Source organism: Myripristis murdjan, chromosome 18 (assembly GCF_902150065.1).
Source record: "Myripristis murdjan chromosome 18, fMyrMur1.1, whole genome shotgun sequence".
Classification (NCBI taxonomy): domain Eukaryota; kingdom Metazoa; phylum Chordata; class Actinopteri; order Holocentriformes; family Holocentridae; genus Myripristis; species Myripristis murdjan.
Genome location: NC_043997.1, coordinates 1614127 through 1636280, shown reverse-complemented (window position 1 = coordinate 1636280; position 22154 = coordinate 1614127). Strand labels below are relative to the sequence as shown.

The following is a 22154-nucleotide window of genomic DNA, read 5'->3' as shown; positions in this document are numbered from 1 at the left end:
TATTCCTCACTGCTCCTTCGTGGCCACCAGTAAAGACTGGGGCTGTACTGGGAAGCTCCCAGTCATCAGCAGGGGAAGCTGAGTGAGCTGCCTTTAGAGATCAGCCTTCACACCGGCCGGGAGAATAACCAGGAGCTGACACACCTACAGCTAAGGATTAAAAACAATAACTTTAGTGTGAATCTAAAAGTTCAACTGAGGCTGCTGATGAGTCACCTAAACAAACCTCAGTCATGTGATGTTTGTGTGTGTGTGTGTGTGTGTGTGTGTGTGTGTGTGTGTGTGTGTGTGTGTGGGTGGGTGGAGACTCACAGCCACAGGGCAGGGTTGTGTTTGCAGTTGATAAGGGGGGTTTTGAATTTCAAATGTAAGCAAAAAGGCAAAAGTCCCTTCTATGTTTTTTTCCACACACTTTACTGTGAAAGGAGCATAAAGGAGCAAGTTTTATTTTATATAGATTATATGCAAGTCAGATCAAAGATGTGTAATGAGGAGATACTCAGTTTTTTTGGTTCTTTCTTTCTAACTTTGCCCCAGGCACTAAACAGGCTCAGACTGTCTGCAGTGACTTTGAATGTTAAACTGTGGCTGCTGAGCTGAGACAGGAGACGCTCGCTGTCCTCTCCTCAGAGACTCCAGCTCTTCTTCTGGGGAAACTGGGAGGAAACACACTGAGTCACACAGAGGGAGCTGGTGCTTTCTTTTCTTTAAGGAAACTCCCCTGAAATGAACCCTAACCCTAACCAGGGAATTCACTGCGTCCAGGCTGCACTCAGTTTGATATCTCTGTTCTGCTGCAGGTGTTTTCTCATCAACAGGAAGTGTTTAAACAGAGCAGCGGCCCCTCCCCCACTCGAAACTGCAGGAAGGAAACTGAGTCAAACTACGCAACAGAAAGTTCCTACAATTCAGGGCATTAAAAAAAAACATCCAGCCCTTCAGTGTCTCCATCAGCCCAAACCCCAGAGTTTATTTAATTCCTCCAAAGGTTTTGATCAGCTTTAACTCAGAGAGCAGCACATACAAAGTGTTCCTCCAAAGTAAAAGCCCCCTGCCTTGTGGCTCTGTTGAAGCTGTTGTGGGCTGACACAGACGAGACTGAGCCGCATGCAGTCGGCTCGCTGTGAGGAGGAATCCACCTGGAGACAAGGACATGGGAGACAACATGAAACCTGTGTGGAGTTTATGGGAGAGTTGTAACTAAACGTCACTTTGCTCTACATTTTAGTGTGAACGCCGCCCGCTGTTTTCTGACTAAATGAAGAAGTGTGTAAGCGTCCCCTCCCCCACCATCTGGTTTGTCAACAGGCAGAAACAATGAACCATGGAAATGAGAGACCAGGGGTTTTTCTACAGCTTGTTTTGACTTCAGTCTCTGGGCAGCGAGGCCGGCCCCGACACACTCCAGTGTCCGTCACCGACTGGACGTTATCAGTCCAAACCCCCCACAGGTTTGGGTCAGCAGGTCCCTGCTGCGCCTCCTAGTGGCTCAGAGGCTGTTAGCATCTGTTCCTGTCATCAGTCTGTCTCAACCAATCAGACGGGACCCTGGAGCCAGACGTGCCGTGTGATTGGACCGATCACACGGACCTTCACTCCAGAGACCCGCGATCCATCCAGTCCCGTCTGAAACAAGAACCGTGTTCGTTTGGAGTCATAAAACTCTGCTTTCAGTTTGCTGACCTCAGCCATCACCTTTTCCTGAACTTCACCAGGATCCTTTCCTCACCTTCACCAGGACCCTTTCCTAATCTTCACCAGGATCCTTTCCTCACCTTCACCAGGATCCTCCTCCTAACCTTCACCAGGATCCCTTCCTCACCTTCACCAGGATCCTTTCCTAACCTTCACCTGGATCCTTTCCTCACCTTCACCAGGATCCTCCTCCTAACCTTCACCAGGATCCCTTCCTCACCTTCACCAGGATCCTTTCCTAATCTTCACCGGGATCCTTTCCTCACCTTCACCAGGATCCTTTCCTAATCTTCACCGGGATCCTTTCCTCACCTTCAACAGGATCCTTTCCTCACCTTCACCGGGATCCTTTCCTAACCTTCACCTGGATCCTTTCCTCACCTTCACCAGGATCCTCCTCCTAACCTTCACCAGGATCCCTTCCTCACCTTCACCAGGATCCTTTCCTAATCTTCACCAGGATCCTTTCCTCACCTTCAACAGGATCCTTTCCTCACCTTCACCAGGATCCTTTCCTCACCTTCACCAGGATCCTTTCCTAATCTTCACCAGGATCCTTTCCTCACCTTCAACAGGATCCTTTCCTCACCTTCACCGGGATCCCTTCCTCACCTTCACCAGGATCCTTTCCTAATCTTCACCGGGATCCTTTCCTCACCTTCATCGGGATCCTTTCCTCACCTTCACCGGGATCCTTTCCTCACCTTCTCCGGGATCCTTTCCTCACCTTCACCGGGATCCTTTCCTAACCTTCACCAGGATCCTTTCCTCACCTTCACCGGGATCCTTTCCTAACCTTCACCGGGATCCTTTCCTCACCTTCACCAGGATCCTTTCCTCACCTTCACCAGGATCCTTTCCTCACCTTCACCAGGATCCTCCTCCTAACCTTCACCAGGATCCTTTCCTCACCTTCACCAGGATCCTCCTCCTAACCTTCACCAGGATCCTTTCCTAACCTTCACCAGGATCCTTTCCTCACCTTCACCAGGATCCTTTCCTCACCTTCACCTGGATCCTTTCCTAACCTTCACCGGGATCCTTTCCTAACCTTCACCAGGATCCTTTCCTCACCTTCACCTAGATCCTTTCCTCACCTTCACCGGGATCCTTTCCTCACCTTCACCAGGATCCTTTCCTCACCTTCACCAGGATCCTTTCCTCACCTTCACCGGGATCCTTTCCTAACCTTCACCAGGATCCTTTCCTCACCTTCACCAGGATCCTTTCCTCACCTTCACCAGGATCCTTTCCTCATCTTCACTGAGATCCTTTCCTAACCTTCACCAGGATCCTTTCCTCACCTAACGTTTGGCTGGTTAACACAGACTTATGCTTGGAACAGATGCTAAAAGCTTTTGACCTACTGCCTACCAATCAAAACCTGTGCGTGTGTGTGTGTGTGAGGTCAGATGAGGACTGTTTCCAGATGGCAGTCAGCATCACCACGTAGTCATGATGTCTGTTCAAAGAGCCGTGGTCTTCCTGCCTCGAGTTGTTTCAGAGGTTGTTCCTCGGAGAACATGAACATTCATACGGAACCACGACCTCAGAAACATTCTCACACTGTAGATGTGTTGGTGTGTGTTTCTGCAGCGGTCAGCATGCTTCTATGTGCAGATTGTTCCAAATAATGTAGAAGCAGAAGTCAAGTTTCATGTAATTTGGGCGGTAGTGCGAAGGGGAGGGGTGTGTGTATGTGTGTGTGTGTGTGTGTGTGTGTGTGTGTGTGTGTGTGTGTGTGTGTGTGGCAGGGGGTGAACCTTTAACTCACGGCTTCAAAACGAGGAAGGAAGAAAAAGAAGCAGAAGAAATTGGACAAATAAAACCCTAACACACTGTAGTCCACTGTAATGATGTCATTGTATTTATAATGCTCATAATACTGACCTTCTTCCTGTTCAACAACTTCCTCATGTTATCTGGGCGAGAGGCGGAGACACGCTGCCCCCTGCTGTCTCTGATCGGTTTATTGATCTGTGATGGGAAGCCGGATCAATACAGCAGCACTTCAGCATGATCCAGCTGATCAAAACCACCACATACTGAAAAAAAAAAAAAAAAACGTGAACCACAACGTGTTGCTCAGAATGAACAAAAACAACAAGTGAACTAACAGGTAGAAGGAAGCCAGGCTTTTTTGAGGTTTTGAGTTTGATGTTGGTGAATCTGTGATTGATGCAACAAAGTGCAGCCCACAGCCCAGCATTTCCATGAGTGGAAATGTTTCTATAGACTCACTGACAGTGTCTGCACTCAACAACAGGGCCGTCTCACTCATGGCAAACACAATAGAACAGGACATTACTCACCCACTTAATCAGTACCTCATCCTACTACCTTCAGGGCGGAGGTACAGGACATTACAATGCAAAAAGGCTCGCCTTGGAAAAAGCCTGATCCCTGCAGCCATTGCTGCCTTAAACAGCCGGCCACGCTGAGAGCACAAGCGTTACACACCTGTCCTTTGTTACTGTGTGGTGTGATGGGATGCTGTTGTCTAAGTTTGATGTATTGCTGTTGTGTATATATGTACAGTGTTGTGAAAAGGAATTTCCCCTAGGGGACAATCAATCTAAATCTAAATCTAATCTAAATCTAATGTCTCAGTGTAAAGTCTGAACACCGTGCCTTGACAACAGGAGAGTCATGACGCTTTACACATTTCGCCCAAATTGAACTGTGTTGATCTGTGTTGTTTTGCGACAAGGAGATAATCCCCTTGTTGGGGGTTATCCTGAACTTGGGCTGTAAATGTGGCGTCCCCGCAGACGAAGGCGTCGCGTTCAGATCACAAGGTTTCAGACAGCTGGGATTCCTCTTTGGACGTCAAACCCTCTGTTGTCCCTCTGTTTGATGCTGCCCCCCCCCCCAACACACCACCCCGTAGAAGAGGCTGCCGGACACCACTGCCTGATGGAGCATCTGGAACTTTTTGATTTTACACACATTGAATGATGCCAGTCTCCTTAAGAAGTACAGCCTGCTCTGCACTCTCTGGTAGATGTAGTCAGTGTTCACCGGCCAGTCCAGCTTCTCATCCACCTGGAACCCCAAATACTTTTAGGAGGCAACATCTCAATCTCCTCACCGCTGATGTTAACAGGCAGAGGAGACGGGCGGTACCTCCTCAAGTCCAGTACCAGCTCCTGGGTCTTGGAGGTGTTGAGCTGCAGGTGGTTCAGGTGACTCCAGGTGGTAAAGTCCTCCACAAGGGACCTGTAGAGGAGATGTAATTCTGTCCCATGCACGATCTCAGTTGAGCTCCTGTACGTTCTTCTCATTTTAGGTGACCTTGTGTGCGAGTGTGTGTTTGTGCTCTGTAACGGCGTCTGCATGAGCGAACTCAGAGGACAGACTTTGTTTTCCATGAGCTAAAACTGATAATATTAACATTTGAAAACTGCAGCCAAAGGAGGTCAGCCACACCCGCTTCGTCTTTAACGGTTGAGATCATAACTTTCCCGCTCTAACTTAATCAAACTTGGCCTCGGTTAAAAAATTCTGTTTTGACACCAGGAGGGAATGTTTTAACTGGCCTTCTGCCCATTTACTTGTAAACACATCAACGTCCTCAGATTCCTTCAGTTTAAACCAGACGACTCTTCTTCAATTAAAGTACCGTCATTTTCACCTCACGGTATTTTGATCAGATTTCAAAAACAAACCTGATCAATAATTATGATGTGCAGCTCATATCACTGAAGACTGTCCAAGTGACAGATTCAGCATCACAAACTAGAGAAATACTACACATCAGATACTTTGCTGATTCCAAATAATGCAGATTTTTGCAACTGGACCTTTGATGCTCCTGCATTTCAAAAGACAGGGAGGGTCGCCTCAATTCATAAATGAAAAGACAAGATAAGGAAAGATTATGGTTCTTATTATTATTGATGCCTGGTGCTATATAGTGTCCCTGCTGAGAGAGGTCAGCTAAAAAAGAAAGTAAAAGTGTTGTGATAGAAACTGGTTGAGCCTGCCAGTATTTACATGATCAACATGATAACATGATATGACTTGTTAAATATACAAAGCTCAGGCTTCCTGGAACACCTGGACATTTACAGGCCCCTCTTCCTGGCATGGAAAATACTGGAAAATTCAAACCCCAAAATGTCCTAAAAATATTAGTGAGTTCCTATAAAAGTCCAAAGTTGGGCTGGCATCACATTTGAATCATTCCTCAGGGACATTTGGACACACACTCACTTCTCTCATGGGAAAGGGTTCATCTTTGAAGGATGTCGCCCTCTTCAGGCTAACATGAACATCAGTCACTGAACATGTCCTTGAAAAGCCTGGAGACGGTTTTCCTTAAAAGAGCGAGAACCCTGATGTGGTTTCTCCTGCTAACAGTAGTGTTAAGTTTATTTCTATGAACCCTCATAAAACCTGTGAGAAGATCAGGTCTTTATCTGCTGGAGGCGTCCCTCAGCTCGTTCTCAGTTCACTGAGAGGAAAGACTCACGTCTGCACACACATGGTGGTGTGGACCTCCTGCTCCACCGCAGCATCAGGGTCACATGAGGACAAACAACAAACACACACAAATCAAAAGTCAACACAAGGCTGTGTGAGCTGCTCAGTTGTGTGTTTTCCAGCAGGTCAGGTGACTTAAACACCATCACTAAGGCCCAATCCCAATGTCCACCCTCACACACTCACTGACTTTGAGGCGCGCTCCCGTTAAGTCCGTGAGGGCTTAGGGTTGTCCCATTGACAAATCATGAAGTGCGTGAGGGATCTGTCGCGGACTTTTTGAGCCCTTAATGCACCCTTTCCGTAAGTGGGCATCTCCACAGACTTAACGTAAGGGAATTACCCATAGTTCATTGCATTGTGACGTATGACATGAATCCCCTGGGGAAACCAGCTGGCGGCCGCGATAAAAGTGAAGTGAAACGAGCGAATTTGTAAACAATCCAATCCAATCCAATCCACTTTATTTATAAAGCACAATTTTAACAAACACAAGGTTTTCCGAAGTGCTGCACAAGATAACACACCACAGGATAACACAATAGAAGCAGAATAAAAAGGTAAAATACACAATAGGATAACACGATAAATTAAGATAAGATCAAATAAAATAAGATCAAATAATAATAAGAAGAAGAAGAAGAAGAAAAGATAATATAAAATACTAAAATGAAATAAAATAATAATACAATTATAATTTAAATAGAATAAAATATGTAAAACGCACCGCCCGCACAGCATCAAAAGAAAAAAAACATGGAGGGTGCAATCAGCAGTGACACTGCAAAAAAGAAAAAGTTCTCATGTGAGTATAATATTTTATATAAGATGGCCTTCAGAAACTAAGGAAATAAGCAGATAGGCAATGCATAGGCTATTTGTTTTTAATCTCTTGGCAAACTCATCAATGCCTTTTGTGGGAGTAGATCATTTTTTAATGCTGTTTTCACAACTCCTCAAAAATACCAAGCAAAAAACGTAAAATAAAAAGTCCCAAAGCTGCGATTGTGAGAAACATGATGCATCTCTGTTGACAACCAAACAAAGGGCTGTCCCATTCCCTTTTTACTACTTCAACCCCTTGCAGCCTCACACACTCAGTCACTTTCCAGGTGCAGCTACTTAAGTCAGTGAGGGCTCAGGGCTCAGGGCTTAGGGAGGAGATTGAGATTCAGCCTAACTGTCATGATCTGGGGCTAGTATCCAGGGGGCTATTCCATGAAAGCAGCTAAAGAAAGCTGCGCTTACGTGATATAGCCTGGCTTGAATTAGCGTCAACTTTCACTAAAGCTTCAACCCGTTCCACTAACGCGATTCAGCCGCGTCAAGTCAGCGCTAATTCTAGCCACGTTTGAACAAGCCTCAAGTGCGCGCGTTCACGGGGCACATAAGCAGCCCAGAACAGTCGATTGTCGAAACAAAGATACAACTGTCTCAAAAGGAGGGGAAAGGAGAGCCTCGACATTTTCAGCGGCGGAGCAGACACCGCTGATGGAACTATATGAAGAATATAGGGAAATCATCACAAACAGGGCCGGTTTTTGGCATAGGCGGTATAGGCAATTGCCTAGGGCGCCATCTGCTGGAGGGGCGCCGCTAGTGGCCAGGGGGGGCGCCGGAAGCAGAATTGTTGACCGGCGCGACACCGTCGGGATATGGAAATCAAAAAACTGGAGAAGGAAGTAGGCTAAGTAGCCTATAAATTTAAACACAACAGAAAGCCATGGTTTGGACTGTATTTAATGCTTTCATTCTTTGTCTTCACAGCTTGAACAAAATGATGATTATTGAGTTTGTTTTGTTGTTTTTTTAATGGTTAATAGGCTAAATGATTTCAAAACTTAGGAATTTACATTACATATGAAATTATAGGTAGGCTACATGTAAAAATCCAAATATAAAGGGATCATTCAAAAAGTGGGATGACCATGAATCCAATTGGGATTAACTGAAATATGTGTTCTTACGTCCCTCACCTATGTCAACTAATCTATTGGCTTCGGGCAGAATAGAGGCGGGTCATCGCAAATTGCGGGTGGGAAATAAAATAAGACGTCTTTTTTTTATTTAACCTCATGTTCTTTTCAACCCTTTTATGTTCAACGCTTGTTGTTGCATTTCATGTATGACTTGTGCTATATGAATAAAATTTGATTGAGTAATTGATTGTTTATTCGGTTGATTTCGGAGACTGACAGTGATAACACATGATTTTCATTAGGTTTATTTTTATTAAGTAAACACGTAGGCTACATTCATGCTTGGTCACATTGTGGGAAATAGGCTAAGTCTGAATTTATATTTCCGAACACGGACATGGTGCTACATAGCCTAATTAAATTTGAACTTAATTAAATTGAATATGTGATGCCGGGGCAACAATATAGACGTGACGGAGCCGTCATTTGGGGGTCTGTTTGCGTCCGTCGGACATTCTCTGACACGCAGCTGCGCTAAGCTTGACCGTAAGCCTGCCACGGAGCAGGCTAGTTCTGCTGACTAAGTTGCCATGGTTATTGAGCTGCAACTCATATAAGCCACTTTGATGGAACGGAACTCCCACTTAAATTAGAGAGACTCATCGAAATAAGCCAGGCTATCCCGTTAGCCAGCTTGATGGAATAGGCCCCAGGTTTTTTTTCCCGTTGTTTCCTTTGTGTTTCTCATGTTTTCCCCTTCCTAGTGTTTCCTGTGTTTTCTCTCTCCTCCTGTTATTTGTGTGTCTCTGGGCGTGGCTATCCACTTGGGTTCTCAACAGTTCCACCCACCACTCCTGATGGCTCCAGCCAGCTCACCTGCTTCTCATCATCTCGTCAGTGTGCAGTATTTCAACCCCAGCTCTCCAGTCACTCCTCGCCAGATTGTCCAGTCTACCAGTGTGGTAACATACATTCCGGCCTTCAAAGTGTTTATTCTCGTGAGACTTTTCCTAGCGTTAGGTTTTGAACTAATTGTTACCTCCTGTGCTCCAAGTCCACATCTCCTTCAACCTGCCAGTCATTTGCCCTTAACACTAACGGTTTGTGTGTGTGAAATCACTGCAGATGTCAAGGACGGGCCTGTTCAAATATTTTTTTATTAATATCATAATTGATGGTAATGGAAAACAGATGTTGCAAACATTCAATGCTTAGCCCAAACCCTGGGGGGGTGAGTGGGGTAGTTTGTGATGTTGATGTGGAGATGTGTGTGACTTTGGCAAATAAAAACTGACAGACACACTTTTAATCTCTGGTCTTGTTGCTGCAGAGGCTCCCAGGTCTTTTGAATAAAGGATTTTTAAACTGAATAACCTCTTCTCCTGGATTTTCCTCCTTTAGAGTGGCTCTCTGCTGACACCTAGTGGTTCAAATTCACAACTGACCCAAATATCCAAACTGGACTGTGAGTGATGGACACATCTGGAGCATTTCAACCTCAATAAAATTACAAGGAAACTCATTAAATAATATAATTATTTCCAGGTTTATTGCGTTCAAATGTCTTTCACAAACATTTAAACTATTCCTTATTTTGCTGACGACCCCCTGGAGAACCCTCAAGGACCTCTGGGGGTCGCTGCACCCCACTTTGAATATCACTCTCCAATAGCACCACCATGAAGAACTATTTTCACTGCCAGTAAACATTTTTATTTTTCCATCTCCATGTTCTTCTTGTCTTCTCTCTTCTTTGAAGAAAAAGAAGAGAGAGAACTGGTTTTATGGTTCTCTGAGGCACCTCTGAACCATTTAAAGAGATGGTTTTGTTTTGTTTTGTTTTGTTTTTGGCTTTTTTAGCCTCATGATGACCTGCTTCACCTGCATAGACACCTCTGTTTGTTGAGGGTTCTGATAAACATCAACCAAACGCAAATGCAAACATTTGGAATGAACTCCAGAACTTTTATTTTCTTAATTTGTCATGGAATAAAGAGGGATTATACAACAGGTAGATCCGACCGAGCAATCTGATTGGTCAATCAGACGTTTAGAATGTGCTAAGATGAGCATGACAGCACGGCTAAAATTACTCCGCCTACATCTTATTGCGCGAGTCTGTGTGGTTTCCATGGCAACACGAAACATTTCACTGAAACCCGCATCAAAAGCCGCTGTCAACTTTGTTCGCCTGCATAATGGACCGTTTTGTTGTCAGTTTTGATTTCTTTGGCGACCTAAGTTTGGATAAATGGCTGAACGAGGAAGACAAGAAAGAAGAGAAAAAGGAGAGATACGCGAGAGTGACGAGTGAAGAGCTGGATCAGCTGGAGAGGTCAGGAAATGAAGCCGGTACGGCCCGGTCAACGTCTTGGGCCGTCAAATGTCTACAAGACCACCTGACAAACACCGGGCAGACAGCTGATATCTCACCTGTAAGGAAAGAAGAGCTGAACAAGATCCTCCGTGAAATTTATGGAGCTTTAATTTCTAGAATAAAGAGAATGAAATGCCTCAGCAGAGTCAGCACCGCGGACAGTACCTGCTGAGGCAGATTCAGCACCACGGACAGTACCTGCCGAGGCGGATTCAGCACCACGGACAGTACCTGTCAGATTTTCCACAGAGATGTGCGGCTGTAACTTTGTTCTTGTTATTAATGTGTTAATGTTATCAGTTATTAATTAGCCTATTAATTGTTATTAATTTTTTTAGTCTTTATGAGTTTCCTAGGCCATTTATTTAATTAATTTGTCAATGTGTTTGCATCTGTACATTGAAATAAACATTTAAAAAATCAACACATCTGTGAAAGCTGTGCTCTTTATTTCAGAGGTAAATTGATAACAGCCTGAAAAGGTGATTCTATAACTCTGTTCAGTCTTAATGTGACTGCTTACTGTCCTTACTTTTGCTGCTTAGCCACATTAATGGGAGCTGACGTTAAATTGGAGTGACACACCCCCAGCTGAAATAAAACATCTGCCGGTGAGTTTATGAAAAGACAGATGTTTGTTGTGGCACCGACACTGGAAAGCTCATGTTCATATAAGTTGGTTGTAGACAAAGATCAGCTGTGCTGCTGAGTCGTTGTCACGGCAACTGTTAGATTAAAAATGACTGAGAAGTCGGCAGAAGTTTAACTATAGAAAATGGTATTGATCCTCTGTAGCTGAAGTTTGGTTTGTAAAGCACTTTGTAAATAAAGACTTCATATTTGTTATTGTTGTTGTATTTATTATCAGTAGTATTGTTTGTGCTGTAATGCACATGGTGAACAGGGGCAGGGTTTGTTTCTCTGCTGGAGTCAATCTAAACTTTGTTTATCAGAATGTAAATCATGAAGGAAAATGCATCAGCACTGGGAAGTGACATGGACAACCAGCTGTTCTCTAAAATTATCAGTCAAATAAAAAGTTCAACCTGTAGGCTGTGAACTGTTTGGACAACATATTTAAACATTATTTTATTGCACCACATTGTCATAAACAGTAATATACAGGTGGAATTTATTGTAGCAGTGCAATAAGTGAACATCAGAAGATTAAAATGAGCACAGGTGGCCTTCTACCTGAACACAGATTGGACTGAGAGGATGAGGTGACAGTGTTGTAGCAGCGTGTCAGCAGCTGTCTGCAGGTTAAATGGCTGCTATACTCTCTGCGGACCAGCAGGTGTCACTGTGCTCTCTGTTTTCAAAGCCCTGAAGCCTCATAAGGCTTCGTCTGCCCACCCCTGCAGTTCAGTCCATGTTGAGAATAAGCAGCGCTCTGTCCTGAAGTTACGGACCGAGCCTTTAATTCTGTGATGTGGCGGGCTGTAAAATCTGTCTCTGGTTGGTTTTTGACATCAGATGAGCTCTCACCACGTCAGAGAGTTCAGTTACAGCTTTTTTCAATTGCTAAAACACAAAAAGCAAAAATTAGGCACAATTTTCACAACCTTTACTTCTGTCCCCAATCGCTTGACTCAATTTGTTACTACTTTAGATTTCCTTATCATATTAGAACTCTGACTTTCCTTCTTTACACTCTGATGTCAATTTCACATCACCTTGTTGTCAAAACACAACACACAATTTTTCAGGTTTGCACACACTTCTCACATAAAATCTCAAAGCATCAATCGACAACACACAAATATTCAAATCTCTAAACTTTTGGGTCTGGCAAGCAATTTGCAATCAAGGACTGCAGCATAAAAGGAGGCTTGACCCTCTGCTTTGTTTGATGAGCAATGGAGAACAGAGACAACAGTCAGAGAAGGAGAGGGGTACGAATGAGAGGAGGAGGAGGACGAGGAGGAATAGGAAGAGGAGGAAGAGGTGGAAGAGGAGGAAGAGGAGGAGGAGGAAGAGGAGGAACAGGAAGAGGAGGAAGAGGGGGAAGAGGAAGAGGAGCAAGAGGAGGAGGAGGACAACAAGGAGAAGCAAGAGAAAGAAGAAGGAGAATCCGAATCTCCAATGAGATTGGTGCTACTGTATTGGACCATGTGCTCACCCATGGGCTGAGCATGAGGGAGGCTGGCCAGAGGGTCCAGCCAAACCTCAGCCGCCTCACAGTGTCGACCATCATCAGGACGTTCAGGATGGAGAACAGGTACGAAATCTATTTTCTGTGTGTATTGTAATACTGCATTCAACAGACTACAGCACTGTTTCCTAAACAGTGTTTTGGGACGCATTTGTGGGTCGCAGTCACATTGTTTTGGGTCCCTTTATTCTTTGTTTCCTACATTTTGTTATTAATTGTTATTATTTTTTCAAAACATTTACAGTTTTTTTCAATTGCTTACACACAAAACCTTTATATATCACACTATATCTAAACTCTTTCACTCAAACCTCACAACTTCACCTCAAATCAGCAAAACCATAAACTAATTCTCAGCCTTGACACAGTTTTCAATTTAGCTATTCACTTTTTGCAAATCAGTACACACAATTCTCTAGCTAACACACAAAAATCTATCAGGAAGTAACTTGATTTCCCATTTCAAACACAACCAATCAAAATGCCACACTTATTCATCAGTGCCTCAGACTCTGTCCTCACATGTGTAAACAATAACTGCTTTACTGAACACCAACCAATCATTCCTTGACATAGGTCTATAAATAGGTCAAAGGTCAAACTATCTGTCAAACAACAGTGCAGAGAGAGCCAGGGGAGTCAGAGGAAGACTCAGAGGACGACGAGTCCAGGTTCGTGGAGGACGCTTTGGAATAGTGATGGGTCTTTCACGAACGAAAGAGCCGGCTCTTTGAAGTGAACGGCGGGAGCCGGCTCCTGATTGGGAGCCGTTTTTTTTTTTTTTTCTTTTTTTTCAGGAGCCGGTTATTTTTTCTGCGAAAGCCGCACGTGATTGGTCAAGATGTGGGTACCGTCTGTCTGAACTGAGTGCTTCATCCAGAACCGGCAGTTACACACACACACACACACACACACACACAAACACACACTCACACACTCACACTTTCCTCCATATTTGATGGTTGGTGTACTTTGCTTTGATTTTTGATTATATGCTGTACAATGCTGCATCCACAACAGCAACTGATTTATTCAGAAAATTAAATATTTTTGGTTCCATTATTGCTTGTGTTGACTTCTATTTGCATGCTATTGGATTTTCACTCCTATATGGCAATATATCAAGAAAATCCATAGAAACAAAAGAGCTTTAGATTTAGAGCGAATGTGTAAATGATATACACAAGTATGTGACACAATGGGAAATGTGTTTGTGATGTGAGACAAATGCTTGCTTTTGAGATGTGTTTACAATATTTTGAATACTGTGTTTCATTTTGCAGTAGATAGGGCGCTTTTTGCATTTTGTGTTAGCAGTAGTTGGATTTGTGTGTAAAGTTTTGAGAAAAAGACACAGAGCTTTGAAAATGTGTGTAAGCAATTGAAAAAAACTGTAAGTAAAGAAAAATGATTCCAAGAAAGCAACATTTAAAAATAAAATGTTTTGTCTGAAAATTTGTGTGATGTTTTATGTTTGTCTATGAGAGAAGTGGGCATTGTCATTGATTCGGTGTGTTCCATTTCTATAATTGTGTTTTCAATTTTGCTCTTCAGTGTTCTGTACATGCTTGGTAGTGTTCAGCCAAAAGCTTAGTTGTGTTTATTCAATAATAATAATAATAATAATAAAACTTTATTTGTATAGCACCTTTCATACAAGAACTGCAGCTCAAAGTGCTTCACAATAAAAAGAAGAACATTTGAAAACACATTAAATAAAACATTAAAAAGAATAAAACACAGCACAGGGTGGAATTAAAAAGAAAAGGCTAAAAATTGAAATAAAATTTGAAATAAAAGAAAAGATGCAAATAAAACAATAAAAGACAACAGTGTGGAATAAAATAGGAGCTAGTTAAAGGCTAGAGCGAAAAGGTGGGTCTTTAATCTTCTTTTAAAGATGTCTAGTGAGCTGGCTTCCCTGATGTCTAAAGGTAGTGTGTTCCAAAGCTTGGGGGCGTAAGTAATAAAGGCGGCATCCCCAATTTTCTTTTGACTGTTGTAGGGAACCAATAAGCCAGCAGCAGACGATCGCAGTGTTCTTTGGGGTGCATAGCCGATAAGGGAGTTGGCAATGTAGCTCGGTCCCAGCCCATGAAGTGCTTTGTATACAAGTAGGAGAACCTTAAAGTCAACTCTAAATGTTACAGGGAGCCAGTGTAGGGCAGCTAAGACCGGACTAATATGCTCTCTCTTCCTGGTTCTGGTTAATAAGCGAGCAGCAGAGTTTTGGATGAGCTGAAGTCTGTCAGTAGTTTTCTTTGGGAGGCCGGTAAAAAGTACGTTACAGTAGTCAAGTCTGCTTGAGATGAAAGCATGTATTAGTTTTTCAGCATCTTTTTGATTTATAAATGGTCGCACTTTAGCGATGTTTCTAAGGTGTAAGAATGATGTCCTCGTCACCTTATTAATGTGAGACTTGAAACTAAGATCTGGATCCAATACAATGCCAAGACTTGTAACCTCAGATTTAATCCTGGCAGCCAGTTTCCCCAAGTTAATGGACAGCATCTCTCTTTTTGTTTTGGGGCCCACTAACAGGATCTCTGTTTTGTCTTCATTTAGCTTTAAGAAGTTATCGCTCATCCATTTGTTCACTGCCATGAGACAGGTAGTGATGGAATTTATCGCTGTAGCATCATTTGGTTCGGCAGAAATATACAGTTGTGTGTCGTCTGCATAACTATGAAAACATATATTGTGTTTTCTGATGATGTCACCGAGTGGCAGCATGTATAGTGAGAAAAGTAATGGACCAAGGCAGCTCCCTTGTGGAACTCCATAGCAGTTGTCCTGTTCCCCAGACACATGATCTCCCAGTCTGACATAAAACTTTCTCCCTTTGATGTAAGTTTTAAACCAGTGTAACACACAGTCAGAAAGACCAACCAGTTTTTCGAGGCGATTGATTAAGATGTCATGGTCAATCGTATCAAACGCAGCGCTAAGGTCTAAGAGGATAAGAATTGAGACCTTATTTTCATCATAGTTCAGTCTGAGGTCGCTGACGATTTTAGCAAGCGCCGTTTCAGTGCTATGATGTTTTCTAAAGCCTGATTGAAATTCCTCTAGGATGTTATTTTCTTTAAGAAAGGCATTTATTTGCACTGCAACTATTTTTTCAAGTATCTTACTAATAAATGGTATGTTTGATATTGGCCTATAGCTGCTTAGTGCATTACTATCTAGGTTGGGTTTCTTTAGTAAAGGTTTTATGACAGCTGTTTTGAACTCATCTGGGAAGATGCCAGTTTGAAGTGACATGTTTATAATTGCCAGGACGTGACTTGATATACTGTTGAACACCCGTTTAAAAAATGCTGTAGGTACTGGGTCAACACATGAGGTAGTGGAGTTGCATTCATTGACAGTCTTACAAAGCTCAGATAATGTTATGCTGGTGAATTTCCCCATGGTTGCATCGTTTTTACAGAATTTTCTGAGATCACCTGCGTTTGCATTGGTGTCTGGATTAACAGCAATAGTAGTTCTAATTGATGTTATTTTGTTATTGAAGAACAGTGCAAGTTCTTCACATCTAGATGCAGGGAACTGTTGTGAAGTGGGAGCAGTGTTGAGTAGCTGGTCAATAGTGGAGAACAATATTCTAGAGTTTCCTGAATTCTCTGTGATTATCTTGGAAAAATAGTTCGTTCTTGCCAGACGTATTTCCTTGTTATAGGTGTTCATGGCTTCTTTGTATATGTTACAGTGAACTGTGAGCTTGGTTTTCCTCCATTTTCTTTCAGCTGCCCGACATGTTCTCTTTGCTTTTTTAACACTGTTATTGTTTAACCATGGGGATATTCTGCCTGTAAACTTCTTTTTTACCTTTAGCGGGGCAACAGTATTTAAAGCAGCCGACAGGGTGTTGTTGAATTGCTTAACCATGTCATTTAGAGTGCAGTCACCACTGTGTGGCTCAAATGATCTCATGAGATTAGCAAAGTTGGCTTCGGCCTCATCATCAAGAAATCTCTTTTTAACCAGGTACTCCCTCTTAGTTTTCGTTAAGGTTAGGGTGGCATTGAAGAGCACACAGTGATGGTCAGAAATGGGCAGTTCAAGTACTGAAACATTCTCAGTGTTTAGCCCTGTTGTTATTACCAGGTCTAGGGTGTTACCATGCTGGTGAGTGGCTTCAGTTACATGTTGAATGAGTGCAAAGCTGTCCAGTATGTTCATAAACTCAGTGGCATTGGAGTCATTCTTTTTGTTGATATGAATATTCAGGTCTCCATTCATTATTAACCTGTCATATCTAGTGATGGCAAATGAGACCAACTCTGTAAACTCCTGTAGGAATGCTGATGAGTATCCTGGTGGCCGATATAGTGTAACCATAAGTACTGCTTCTTCTGACTTGAGCTCAAAAGCAAGATATTCAAATGATGCATAATCACCGAGGTCAATGTCATTGCATACTAACTGTGTAGAAAAAATGGCTGCAATCCCTCCTCCTCTCCTGTTTTGTCTGACTGACTGATAGAACTGAAAATTTGGTGGACAGGCCTCTAACAGTGTTGCTGTACCAGTAACACTGTTTAGCCATGTCTCAACTAAAAATATGCAATCTAAATTCCTTTCAGTTATCAAATCCCTAATCAAGAAAGATTTATTGGCCAATGATCTGACATTAAAAAGAGCTAGTTTCAGCTGTAGGGATGATGTGACAGGAAAGGAGGATGACTGCTGTTGAACACTGACAGACTTCAGATTGTTAAGACATTTGCCATATGGTCTGTAAATACTACGATGTGTACCTATTATCACCGGGATTGAAAAGGCTATTTGACCTCCATAGGGCCCTGACTTTTCCTGGAGAACATTATTGATATCAGTATCACAGCCTGGACCCGGCACATATCAGTCGGATTCACAGTCGTGAAGGTTTATGGGGGGTGGAGGGGGCCGATGACTTTTGGTCGATAGGTGTTTCAGGCGTGGTGGAATGGGAGGGGCATGACGATGAGGGGGGTTTAGGGGAGAAAATATGGGGATTTGACGTGGCGTAAGTTGGACTCCAATGCTAACAAGGTCCTTCATCCTGTCAGTGAAATCCAGAAGTGGGGAGTCAGGACTGGAAGGAGCAAGTGGGGGGCTTGGTGGGGACTGGGGTGGTGAAGACTGGGAGTCTCCAGTTGGGGCTGGGGCAGACTCCTCTAGTTGGGGTGAGGGTGCTGATTTTGGAATGAATCAATGAATGGTATGTGTGTGTCATGTGAAAATATGGCTGTGTTTACCAAATGAACACCATTTAGTGAACATGTTAAGAGATTTGATGGCAAAGAGTTGTTTTGCAAAGGGATGCCAGGGTTTAGCAATTTGTGTGTGATGTTTGGAGTTTTGTGTGTGCAGTTTTGAAAAAAAAAACGTACAGTTTTGAAAAACGTGTTTTAGCAATCGAAAAAAACTGTAAAGTCAGGCCTGTTAGAAAGTGTCTGGTTTGTCCGCTTTGAGCAGGAAACACAGAAAACCAAGGAAGTGCGAGCGCCCGTTCATGGGCTCTTAAAGGGAAAGTTCACCCTCAGCACATCAGGTGTGACCGTGCGCTGCCTCTCAAGCCTTCATGGTGAACTTCCATTCCACAAACAGCAGCCGCCTCCCATCCAGAGGAAACAGCTGGGCCTGAAAGCTAACGGCTATGGAAGGTGCAGGAGTAAGCAGGGCCAACAGGGGGAGCAGGTGGAGCCCAACTTGATTGCAGAACTGTGTAGGACGTTCATTCATCTGAATAGGACTCAAGTTAAAGAACATCTCAGCAGACACTCAGAGAAACCGTACCACTGTCAGTACCTCACCACTCTGCCCTCAGTGTGGGAGTGTGTGTGTTACTGGGTGGCAACTGGCCACTCAATCCTCAAAAAAAATCACATTTAGAAATTCCTCAGGAGTTCAGGAAGACTTTTACCCCATCATAACCCAAAATATAAGAGTGCTTCACTTCAGAGATTATGGTTTTATGAACATTTGATTTCAAAACATGAGATTCAAGACAGGCATTTAAAGTGTTGTCAAAGTCTGTCAGCCCTGAGTGACGAATCAAAACAGCTCATACAGTCACATGACTTTTACACCAGGAGACAAAGGAGCAGCTTCACACTTTATTCTTTTCTCAGCTGTTGGATTCAGTAAAAAAAAAAAATCTCTCTACAATATGGGACCTTTAAAGCATTTGAAATGAGTCAAGATTAGTGAAGGACCAAAAATTAAATTCCATTAAATCAAAAGTACATCACATGCAAGTTAAAATATGAGAGCGCCCCCTGCTTGACTACATTTTAAGTCCAGCTGATGGTTTTTGGAGATTAGTCTCTTTATACACACTCTGAACAAAGAGCTCCAGTTTGAAAGCTGTTAATAGGATGTGGTTGTGTGAAAATGTTCTCTTGCACCTGATATAAAAAGCTCTGACTCATTCACACGTACAGAGAAGGGTCGGGGGGCTGGTGCAGGTTGGTTAGCCACAGCTGAGCTGAAACAGGCAGAATTTTCCATCACAGCTTTGACGAAACCACAGAAACAAACAAACAAGACGACAAATAAGATTAAACTTTGACCGTGTGGGAAGTTGGGTCACTGCAGCAACAAAGATAAATAAAATATAAATTAAACATTTAAATTAAATTAAACATAAAACTGACAATTATCCCCAGATCCTATTCAATAGGATGTATGTAACCACGTATCAAAAAAGCTCATCATGTGATTGTGCAATAAACAGATGTACTGCAGGTCACTTTGAGGATCTGCGGGTCCAGCTGCAGCCCGTGGACCACCAGTTGGACATCAGTGGTTGAACTGGGATGAAGGTCTACTTCAACGAAGAGTAAATAACCTGTGGTTCTGATGGAGAGCCTGAACACACACACACACACACACACACACACATTTTAAACATGCTTCACCAAAGAGCTCTTGGAAGAAGCTGAAACAGCAACATCTAAATAAGGGGGGGAGTGACTCGACACCCCGACTCTTTAGTTCGACACTCATCCAAACTCGAGTCAGAAGAAAGAGTCAAACCTCCCCTCCCTAATGATCAGTGACGTCACCCAGCCCTGCGGTGGCGCTACCCTGGGCGCCTAAAGTTTATATTTCAACTCTGACGAACGCTCTTGTATCCAGTCGGATACCAGATCCCAGCAGCCAAACCGTCCAGAGTGGCTGCTGTCTCTGAGTTTCCTGAGTTACAAACCATTAATTTAACAGCATCGTGACCTTGGAGACGTCGTCAGTCAGACGGGGTCAAAATGTATTTAGCTTCATTTCTAACAGCAGAGCTAACCGACCTTCAGCACAGCTCCCACTGCTCACCATGTGGAGGCGCTTTGTGACCTGAAAGACGGGACGCAGACACACAAACTGAATCTTCTTCAAGGGAAGAGGAACTTTACCTTTCTTCCTGTGGGGTTTGATGACGACTTGTCCATAAGTGACGTCTCCAGGTCCTCTCACCTCTGAGTAAACTGAACCAGGAACACAGTCTGCAAAATATAACAGTCATGAAATATGATTGTTGCTGCTCCAACCAGCTGACGACAAAATGTTCTCATCATGATGGCAGATATAAGATAAGATAAGATAAGATAAGATATTCCTTTATTAGTCCCACAGTGGGGAAATTTCACATATACGATATGAGTCTTTAGTGACAAATGAACAGTTTGTTGTTACTTGTGCAGAAGAAATGTGATTCAGACTGATTTCAGTCTGCCTGCTCTAACAGCTTCAGACTGAACAAACTGAGCTGTCGTGAGCTCATTTCACTGGAAACAGGAAGCTGAAGTGTGACTGAGGCGTTTACCTGCTATCACACCTGCCAGCATGTTCACTGCAGTGTGAAGAACACACATACAAACACCATTACACACCCTCACACATCGACCACACTGGACCATGCTGAAGTTGAGATAAGATCTGTTAGGTTTGGTGTTGAGAGTAAAATTTTCCACTGACCCTCGACTCGCCTTTCTTTTTTTATTTTCATTTGAATTAACGTCCAAACGTCCTGTCGCTGCGCTCGACCAACTTTTACTGAGGAATGTAGAAACCTCTTCAGCTCAGAGGAAGGGGCGGGGCCGAGCCCGATGGCTGCAGGTTTTCACTGATCAGCTCCTCCTCTCTGCTTGCAGCTGATCAGTGAACTCACCTGGTTTGTTTTTGGTTGGAAAGAAAACCTGCAGCCTCTCGGCCTCCATGGCAGCACTTTGACATGTGATCCTGATCCTACAGGGACCATGGCCGCCACCAGGTGGCTTCACTGAGTTGTAACTGTTGTTACAACTCAGTGAAGCGCTAACAAGCCACACCCGGGGCCCCATGGTCCATCAGTGTCAGAGACCTTGGGGGACACACCCACTGAGGGTGAACAGCTGAGCTCCCCACCAGTTAGTTAGACTAGCAGTCTGGACTAGTGACCAGCATGAACTGAAGAAGCTGCTCGGATAAGAGGAGAAACATCTTCCAGACAGAACACTCAGTCCAGTTGACCTGATTCAATTTCCTTGAGCTGATCACACACACACACACACACACACACACACACACACACACACAGGCAGTCTGAGTGCAGCTCGCTCCTCTTTAATGGAGGAGGAACTTTACCTTTCCTCCCGTGTGGTTTGATGACGACTTGTCCATAAGTGACGTCTGCAGCTCCTCTCACCTCTGAGGAAACTGTACCAGGAGCACAGCCTGCAAAACATCACAGACATGACATCCCAGGATTTCTGCTGTCACTGTCACAGCTGCTGCTACCAACTAACCAGAAGATCTCAAGGTGATACGGCCAAACAACAAACAAGTGCAAAATGTGAAAATGAATATTAAAAAACACACATCTTGATCAGCAAGTACTCACTGTGTGCTGTCTGACCCAGCTGTACTCACAAGCCTTCATGGGAAAAAAAATGGCTGTAATTTAACAGGAAGGCTAACACTCGTCATGCTGTGTGTGTGTGTGTGTGTGTGTGTGTGTGTGTGAGGGTTTTGAGGTGGTGGTCTTGGCAGCAGGGGCGTCGTATATGGGGGAACAGTTAGGACAATTCCAAGGGATTTCTTTACATGGGGCCCAAAATCCCTGGCAGTAACCCTGCTCGGCAGCATGACGTGTGTGAGCTTTTCAAACTGAGTTCAGTAAAATGTCAACGTTTCAGGCCCAGCTGTTTCCTCTGGATGGGAGGCGGCTGCTGTTTGTGGAATGGGAGTTCACCATGAAGGCTTGAGAGGCAGCGCACGGTCACACCTGATGTGATATCAGTCTAGAATTGTAGAATATATTGACAATCTAATTACAAATTGTGCATTATAAAACAAGAAAAATGAACATCTTGTACATGTTAGTTACATGGCAGAGCCAGTGTCAGAGTGAATGTAAAATGAAGCTTCAGATTTAAGCATGTAAAATGTGAATGTGATTTTTAAATGTCAAAGTAAATTGTAGTGGTGATGTAAAAATGTATGTTTTATTTAAATGTAAAGGGAAAAGTAGCTGATTGAGTCAGTGTCAAACAAAATGTAA

General features: G+C 43.5%; 2 protein-coding genes across 2 annotated transcripts in view; one reads left to right on the top strand and one right to left on the bottom strand.

Moving 5' to 3' along the window:
* The first annotated feature begins 14783 nt into the window (after window positions 1–14783).
* Window positions 14784–22154, top strand: part of LOC115376720 (programmed cell death 1 ligand 1-like) — a 35000-nt gene continuing 27629 nt past the window's right edge. The window contains exons 1-2 of the mRNA XM_030076487.1: window positions 14784–14790; window positions 16214–16216. The gene's annotated coding sequence lies outside the window, so the exon portion shown is untranslated. The remainder of the gene's footprint in view (window positions 14791–16213; window positions 16217–22154) is intronic.
* Window positions 20398–22154, bottom strand: part of LOC115376961 (high affinity immunoglobulin gamma Fc receptor I-like) — a 54189-nt gene continuing 52432 nt past the window's right edge. Inside the window, exons 5-6 of the mRNA XM_030076814.1 lie at window positions 21239–21328; window positions 20398–20465 (exon numbers count right to left, since the gene is read on the bottom strand). Coding sequence (XP_029932674.1) covers window positions 20398–20465; window positions 21239–21328 — 158 coding nt within the window. The remainder of the gene's footprint in view (window positions 20466–21238; window positions 21329–22154) is intronic.